The following is a 9,243-nucleotide window of genomic DNA, read 5'->3' on the forward strand; positions in this document are numbered from 1 at the left end:
TACTACTACTACCACTACTACCTCCACCGCTAATAATAACAATAATAGTAATAATAATAATAATAAATATATGCCTGTTGTTTAAGTCAAGGCTTAATCTCAGACTGGCACTATTTTGCTCAAATTTCGTCATTAACACATTTCTTCAACAACAATTTTAACAATCTGTGATTATCAAGACCATCACTTTATCGGGCTCGGGTGAAATTTATATTGGAAAAAAATAGAAGTGTCGTTTATATGTGCTTTACAATCTCATCCAAAATTCATAGTGTTCTCCATCTGAATAAAAAATATGTAACAAAATGCTTTCTATGTGATCAAAAGCTTCTTAAATTTAGAGTTCTTTATGAAAAGTGCTCTTCATTCCCCAGCCTCTGTGGAGACTCCCACCTACTGGAATACATATTCAAAACATTTTGTAGGTATCTAGTGCCACCTTGAGGCTACATAACATATGGAAATTACCACACTGAAAAACTGGGGTAATGTATGAAGTATTTAATTTTTTTTAAATCTCTTCCAGTTTTGGACAAAATAGATAAGTAATATAAAACAAGCAATTACTTTGAGAACCTAAAAAGCAAACATCTAAAACACGTAAATGCCCTCTAAGCTCTTTCGCAACCCTTTAAAAAAAGTATTAAATTAAGGCAATATTTCTTTAACACAGGATGCATTAATACTTCGGGCCTTCTGTAACGGTATTATTGTAACATGTGGACAGGCATGGTCAACTTTTAACCCTGCCTGTGGACTACATTTGAGGATGAAGGCTTAAATACAAGTATTACATATTTATGACCTTTGGAACAGAAACAATTGTGCTGTTTGTGACAGTAGTGTCAGAGGGAGCCAGCCCTGTCTCCTTAATAGGAATATCTAAATTCACTTCAGTACCAAAGGTTTTGGGACATATTTTTGGTTGGTAACAAAAAAAGATATGATTACTGCAAACTACTTTGGCCAATACAGGTAATCAATGACTTGTAAAGAGATCTTTTTTAACACAGAGAAAATGATAGAAACAGGTGAATGAATTGAAAGAAAATGATCAGTGGGGGGAAGCATTTTGACCCAATGCACCGCAAGTTGACGTTTGGTAAAGTTTCCCTCGACCATCCTGAGAAAAACATGTGACAAATGTTCACAAAGAAAAAAAAAACAACTAGCGTTCAGTGTTAAACTCATGGTGTGTTTTAAATGGAGAGCGAAGCATAAAAACTTTATCGTAAAACCATGTTATCCACGGCAATCCTCAGTGATTCACTTGGTCATCCATTAAGTCCATAAGCAGTGACCATCCTTGATGTATAATGTCTTAACTTGAAGACAATGGCTGACTTGCAACTACAGCTGTCCCGTGATTTTTGATAAGATAGTATATCTAACTTTGACTCTCCAAACAGGAGCCCATTAATACCCTTTTACGCACACACATCTCATTCAGTAACTTAATCACCTGAATGCCACTATTAATTACTTGGGGCACTTAGTGTTACATGGATCTCCTGATTCAAAAAGTCTATAGACACTGACAAGAGGAAACATTGTCATAGCACCCAGCATAGAGCCAAGCTGCACTACAGCTCCACACCACACGAGGGCACTGTGTCCTTCATCTCGCAGGATGATTCCAATAATCACCTTCACGTAAGATAGGGTGAGGACAAACAGGACCCATGTTAGAACCTATGGAAAGACAAAAGATAAAAGAACATGGAGAAAAATCAAAAAGAATACAAAATGGGGGTAAACAGAAGTATGTGATTTTCTGTCTCATCTTCTTAAGAAACATTTTACCCAATACCTAAAAATGGCAGTCCCTCATTTGCTAGGCTGTGTCTTCTTTTGATCTACTATATTTTGTATCCAAGCTAGTGAATCCAGAAAAGACATATTTATCTGTTGTTAAAAATGTGTGTCAATATTGGTCCCTCTTTATGATATTACCACAGGTCTGTGTGGCTGAGGCTGATTAACCTGACAGAAATCTTACAATAAGTGCAATTCCTGAGACATCATGGACCAACAGTGGGCAGGGACTGAGTGTTGCCATGGCCATAATGTAACCTCCAAAGCCAGTGCCAATCACAGTGAGAGCTGCCATAAGCACAAGAGACCTAGAGCAGGAGTGGAGAACAGATGAGAGAGAGAGAGAGGTTGTATTTGTTGTTGTGTCATTCAGTATTTGTAATCTATGAATAATTTATTGAATATAAGTGGTGTATTTGTTCATTATAAACTATTCAGAATTAGTAAGCAGAGGTAGATCTGACATGGCTGATGTAACTGCAGTATAGGAGCTCACCTGTTTGGTATGAACATGGCAATGAAACAGGCCATAGGGTTGGCAACAGCAGCCAAGGTGGCTGCAAGATGATAGGCCTGATTTCCATATGGCAAGCAGGAATATGACTGGACTGAAGGCAGAACTGCATTGGTCAGTGCATTTACCCAGGCCAGGACCACAAATATGAACACAATCTCTGGTTTACTGTAGGTCCCCTTCCCAAAACTGCTGCGTGGTTCCATTACAGGGTCATCCAGAGGGCTGAGCATAGGCTTCTGCTCTGGGCCAGGGTTCTGTAGAGGTAGGCCCAACTCACCTTTCTTCTCAGCCAGCCCTCTACTGATGTAAAGCTCCCTTTTGTGTTCCCTTGCCACAGCTGGGCAGTGGTTGAGCAGCACAAAAGCAACAAGACACACAACCATCATGGCACTGAGGAACAAGAAGAACGTCTGAGCTGAGAAATTAGCTGGTTGATAGTGAGCTTGCAGTTCCCCTTCTGCAGAACCCCAAGAGGAGTTCCCCATGCTAACATTAGCATTAGCATGAGGATTGGTGGCATTCTTGCAGTGGACCACTCCAACACCCTGGATAAGAGCCACTATAGCCGGCACCAGGCCACTCAGACCCTCACCCACAAAGTAGGTGGTGAGATACTTGGGTTGGAGGCGCATCATGAAGGGGAGGAAGGTGACCGAGGATGTGCAGTCCACCACGGAAAGCAAGAAACTAAGAACCAGCAGAGCAACACTGTGTGTGGTGTCCCCCATGGTCAGTGTATACTTCCACAAGAAGGCCAACAGAAAAGTGGCCAGCACACCCATCACCACAATGCCATAGATCACAGGCCGCTCATCCAAAGCACCGGGCTTGAAGCGATGCATGAGTGTGATGAACAGTGGGCCCACATTGGCCAACTGGATGATGACAGTGAGGTAGGAAGGTAGGTACCAGCCTTCAGGGATCTCAGGCACTATCAGAGGAAGTTCCACCCACATACCATTGATGGCCACCCAGGAGCCAATGCCAAATAGGCAGGCCAGCACGTGTGTTACCAGAGTCATGGCCACAGGGTGAGATACAATCAGGGACTATTCAGAAGCTAACGTAGACCACAATCTGTGAAAAAAAAAAAAAAACAAGCGTAAATTTTCAAGTTATTCAAGACTTCAATCCTCTTACAACACTTTCAGGTCAGTTTCAGTTTGAATACATCCAGAGCAAACAAATATTAAATAATTTTTAAATAATATTAAATATTTCTATAAATATTCATACAAAAGAAACTTTTTTTTAAATGAAAAAAAAAACAAAACCCCCGCAGATTAATACAAGTTATAAATACATCCCAATTGCCTCATTTGGTCCTGGTCTGGCACAGAGTAATTACAAAGGAACGCATGAGAACAATTAAAGCTGTAAGGCAAGTAAATAAAATTAAGGACAGGTTTCTGTGGCTTAATTGCATAGAATGTTGCTTGTGTAAAGGTGATTGTAAAAGTCAACGATAGAGGGCATGTGACCTCTCACACAGAAACCCACTGCTCTGTAGCCCACTATTCTCACTTAAGCTATGTTAAGTTATGAACACCACAAAGATGATGGAATCAAAGATAGGCCGACTGCGCAGGTTACTTATAGAATTTCCTAAATTTCAAAGTGCTGTTTTCACTTCCTTGTGTCTCTTCATTCCTCCCACATGCCTATCACTTCCTTCTCCCTCCTTCCTCCATCTTTAACTGAGCTGTTGAGGGCTGTTTAACTTCAGTATGTTGAGAAAATAGTCAGTAACTCTTGAATCTATGAGCTTCTAAAACACACACACCGAACTCTCTCCCTTTCTCACACTCACACACACAATCTTACCTCGTACCAATGTTGCCAACTGCCTGCATTGAGTGCCCTCCTGGGTATCTCTTTCTATTGTGATTAGCACATTGTCACGGTTACGTCAGCCAGCATGTGCGTGTGTGTTCCCTCCCCTTCCCCTCTCTGTCCCTCTGTGCTCTTTATGCACCTGACAGCAGAGAAAATACGCAGGCGCAAGCTTCCTGCTCTTTATGCTAATCCTTTAGCTGAAAAGGGATCCTTCACAAAAGAGGCTAACCATGTGCTCTATTCTCAGGCAGAGGAGAGGAGAGAGTGGTAGGAGGAGGTATGAGTCAGCGTGGCTCCTCCCCTCTCACTCCTCCACTCCCGGCACAGACGACCTTGGGACTGCCCCTGATAGGCTGAAGTGTTGCTTATAGTGTGACTGAGAGAGAGACAGAGACAGAGAGAGAGAGAGAGAGAGAGAGAGAGAGAGAGCAAGAGAGAGAGAGGCAGCTGCCTACTAGTGTTACTCAACATTTACGTTAATGCAGAACCTGGCGCAGCATTCATTCTATTGGTGCTGCATGTTCCCTTAGTAACCTGAGGCTTGTAATAGGAGCCCTTGAAGATGAGTTTTCCCTCTCTGTTTCATACAAAGTGGTATGCCACTTGTTTTGGGTCCCAACAGCTGTTTGGAGATTGATTTTAATTTCAGCTGTAGGTTAGAGCTCTTTAGTTACGTATCCATTCATTCATGCAGTCAAGCATACATCCAGTCGACTAACCAAGCCCACATCCTTTTGTAATCTATAATGAAGAGAGTGGTTAAGAAAAGAAGTGTTTAAAAATGACATATCAGTAAATGCTTATCCTTGGTAAAAATTATGAATATAAAAAATGTGGTGATATTACAGTACGGGAGTTTTGTTGTGCTGTCACAGCTTGCCTTGTTATGAAATGAAAAATTAGCCTCCACCCTCTCGAGGGCTGAGGCTAACTCACAGGAGTGCACAGTCATGCACACTCAGTCATATCCAAAACCCTCCTCTGCTGATTCTTATTGTGTCCTCAGGAGCCTTAATGTGAAATATCAAATGTCAATGTCAATATTCTAGGTAGAAATTCAAAGAGAAAATCTTCAAAGAATACAGCTACACTCTCGAGAGTTTGTACAAAAGCTACACTTCAAAAGCTTATTTAAATTAGGCACTTTCTATGACAGCGTTCAGGAAGTGGTGAACGGATGACACAGTTTTGTGTTGGCACAAGATGTACTAATACAGTCAGGTGATTTTTGAAGTGGGGTTGGTCGATATTCAATTGTTTAATTATTAATTATGATATTGTTCAGTACTGAAACGCTGCCCAGAAGAAGTTTGATGAGATTCACTTATAAAGGAGTTTTCACCATACACAGGCTGATATGGAAATTACAGAGCCCTTGTAATATCTGTTACTGGTCATATGATACACATATGGACTAATTGGATTTCAATGAGGTTTAGGTGGTAGACCACCATGCCCTGCAGCACTTGGAGGAAATGTTCTCATGACGTAGCAGAACCAACATTTTTCCCATGCTAGACTTAAACTGTCTATTAACAGATGCTAATTTCACTTGAAGACAGCAGAGATTGCATGATGTTTATTATCCATTAAGAGCTAACCAGTGACAGGTGGATACGCTACATCTTGGTATTAGGATCCAGCTGCATTCAGAGAATAATCTCAAACTGAGGACCAAACTGCGGCTGCATTCTGCATCATTGCCTTTGACGACTATTTCAGCAAGAGACCAAAGGTCACCATTACAAACCAGGTAATCAAGGAAAGCATAATGGAAACCATAGCAATGGCTTATTATATTGACTAAGTAGAATAACTGAAGAGATTTAATAACAAACCTTGAGGCATCTTCAAATCTTACTTAACATTAGGAGTATTGCACACAGACATACAGTCAATAGTGTTCTATCAATAGGCCTGTGGGGAAATGACCCGTTCAAAAAGAATTAAAAAAAAACCAAAAACATAAAATACAGATGAAGCTAATTAAACATTTCTGTTGTGATGGATGAAGTTATGGATGCTTTGGCGGTTACTATAAAAAAGGACCAGCTTCATTCAATTAATGACTTAATACTACAAAGGAGGAATGTGACATGAAGGGTTTAAAAGTGTGGATAATGAAAATGATATTTTTACAGCGCTTTTCAATTTCAGTCACAAATGTATATTTAATTGTGTAACATATACTGTCGCATAGAACAACTTATGTCAGAAATGTGAACATTTTGACAAACCTAAATATAATAAAATAATTGGCTTTACAAAGCAAAGTTACATTTTGAGAGAGATCATCCTCACAATACCAAAACATGAGAACTGTCCTCCTCACATAATGCACCGGCCCTTATAAAAAGACTGAAAAGTGCTGAAAAATCCTGACTTGATGTCCAATGTTTCTTCAATGATTAGGCACACTATTATGGGTCCTCGGTCATTGAATATTATTTGTTGTAGATAGTAATGCCACTCTTATCTCTAAAGCAGCGAAAATAAATGTCTGACTATTTGTCAATGCAAACATAGAATTGCTAACTGGATGAAAGCCAAAAGCATGATTCAGAGGTAGCTCTGAAAAGCCATGATTACTCCAATGCTAAAAAAAGAAGAATAATTTAAAAGAGACAAAAGTGTTACAAAAGACAATAAGCTGACCTGAGAAAGTCCTTTGTAAAGAATCAAACGTCTGCCTAACAATAATAACCAGTGAAAGTAAAATCTGACTATTCAATATGCACTCCTCAACAGAGCTATCTCTCATGGACTTATCATTCAAATTAAGCACATGTTCTATGGTAACTCCTCTAAAATAAAGGTGGTCGTAAAAAGTTAAAATTCTTACCTACTTGGAGAAGGACTCAGTGTTGCTTGTCTCTGTGTGTGGACCACAGTGTGAGAATCTTTATGAGTTTGTATTAAGAATGTAATGATACACTGAGCTTGTGTGATCCAGCACTATCAGGCTGACCTTGCTCAGGTTTAGTCTGTTAAATAACGGAGAGGCAGGAAAGGGCGAGGGGAGGGGGTGTGCTGTACCAGTCTAGATGCTCACGTAAGATCAGGCTTGGGCTTCTGGCTGTTCAGAGTCTATCAGATAAGGTCTCTGGCCATGAGAATGGAGAGTTACTGGGAGGGAGCATGAGAGGTTATGGCCTTGTTGCTGTGTGGGTGTAGTCAGCCAAACCAATAGGGGGTTTAGACAGCAGTTTGTGATTTCAGTAGTGGGGGTTGGGGGGGGGGGGGGATTGTTGCTGAGGCTTAGTGGGATGCCTTTTGTTCTGCAGAAATTCCCTTTCAAGTGATTGCTCCTAACATGATGGTATTTGATTTGACCAAAGCTTACTTAAAGATTTCACTTTTAAATATTGTAGAAAAATGTTCATATATCACATGGCCTCACACAACCTAGTCATTAGATAGATTCTACAATATAGATACTTTGATTTTTGTATGATTACTGTCAGGTTGAAAATGCTCTATGCTTTGTTAATGATCATATACAGAGGTATCAGCTGATATAATCATGGTTAAGTAAGGCTGAAGTGAAAAGAAACTGATTCTTTTTGCTTACATTAACCACTCTGAATGATTTGTTTAATTAATCTAAGGACCCTGGTTTGGATTAGATTAACGTGTTCTGAATGTCAGTCTTTCACTGTTAATCTTCTCTGTTAAACACTTGGCTACTGGGCAAGCCATTAATTTTGACCTCTCCTCTGGGTTTCACAGGGAGAAAGGCATCTGCTTTTTTCCTGAACCCAATTCACGGAACCTCAAGTGTGCCAAAAAGAATCTGACTTTTTTCAGTACAGTTTAACAAAAGGGTTACACAACAGCCTATCAGAAAACTGGGGGAGTGCACTGGAATTTTATAGGGAAAGAGAAAAGGGAACCCTCATATTAGCACCTTCCACTCTTTGAGTTTTCAAGTTAAATCACCAAACTAAGGAATGATTGAATCTGAGATAAAAGGGACAGAAACTATTCTTACATGAACAGAAGCTCTAAAGAATATTCCTGTGCTTGTATAATTTGATAGTTAATGGTTTAACCACCTTAATCTCATTAAATGGTGATGAATAACAGGATAATCACATATGTAGTGTTTGGGGAGGAATTCAGAGAGCTTATCACACTATGAACCCAGTATAATTAAGACTTTAGAGTTTCTAAAGAAAGCTAAGAGATTCTATAGGATTTCTTCATTTATATGGTGTTATTACCCGGGCTGATTTACCTACAAATTGTCAAACTGTGAAAGGGTTAAGTGCCTTTCATAAGGACATAACTTGGGCAGAAATTACATTCACGGTCTAATGGTCACTGGGCCGCTATCCTCACCACAAAGCCACTACTACCCAATTAAATGATGCTGCATATCAAATGATTGTTTTGGAAATGAGGTGAAGATATCAGTGATAAAACTGAATATGGAACGAATGAATCCAAATGAAAATTCACAGTTTGTTCTTTGTATACCTATGTCAAGCTATTGGAGATCAAAGCCTGTCTGCAGCTTATGGGTTGTTATGAGTGTCAAGTGTTGCTAGCTGTAAATTCATTTGCATAGCAAAAGACGGCTTGCTTATGCGTTAATTTAGCAGTCAAATGACAATAGTCTGTACTTATAATAGCATTACATGTACAAGCTTGCTTTTTATGATAATAGTGGGCTACACTGGGTTCTACTTTCTCCTATTAGTTTACTTTCTCTATCTGTTTTGTTCTGAGGTTGAATTCTCCTCTGCCTCTGTTCTGATCCCTGCACACAGGCACATATGGTGCTGCTCTAAATATGATCATTTTGTATGGATATTTTCAATATTTCTATTAGATAAAATAGTAATATTTCACTACATTTGTTACATATAACATGGAATACATTGTTTCTTTCCACATGATTTTCTAAAACAGGGCAGCTTGATTTTTGGTATGATTTTTTTTTAATTAAAATAAACAATTAAAAAGGGATTAAAGTAGTAGAAGTCCAAAATACTTGTTCCCACAACTGTAAGGCAACTCCAGCAAATAACATGTTGGGTATGTATCATATTCATGAATCACTCACTGTTTTC

The 9,243-nt window shown here is 39.4% G+C and overlaps 1 protein-coding gene across 3 annotated transcripts; it reads right to left on the minus strand.

Annotated features, from left to right (window-relative positions):
* Positions 1 to 550: 550 nt before the first annotated feature.
* LOC115818242 (riboflavin transporter 2-like) lies at positions 551 to 7,101 on the minus strand. 3 transcript variants are annotated; one of them, XM_030781570.1, is made up of 4 exons: positions 7,011 to 7,101; positions 2,312 to 3,409; positions 2,000 to 2,123; positions 551 to 1,692 (listed from the first exon to the last, which is right to left on the minus strand). In XM_030781570.1, exons 2-4 carry the CDS (start codon positions 3,352 to 3,354, stop codon positions 1,480 to 1,482), a joined length of 1,380 nt encoding a protein of 459 aa, XP_030637430.1. In that variant the 5' UTR covers positions 3,355 to 3,409; positions 7,011 to 7,101; the 3' UTR covers positions 551 to 1,479. The 3 variants fall into 3 exon arrangements, with proteins under 3 accessions (XP_030637430.1, XP_030637429.1, XP_030637431.1); XM_030781569.1 differs by lacking the exon at positions 7,011 to 7,101 and adding an exon at positions 4,157 to 4,259; XM_030781571.1 differs by lacking the exon at positions 7,011 to 7,101 and having other exon boundaries at positions 2,312 to 2,573; positions 2,610 to 3,381.
* Positions 7,102 to 9,243: the final 2,142 nt, after the last annotated feature.

This window comes from Chanos chanos, chromosome 8 (assembly GCF_902362185.1).
Source record: "Chanos chanos chromosome 8, fChaCha1.1, whole genome shotgun sequence".
Classification (NCBI taxonomy): Eukaryota; Metazoa; Chordata; class Actinopteri; order Gonorynchiformes; family Chanidae; genus Chanos; species Chanos chanos.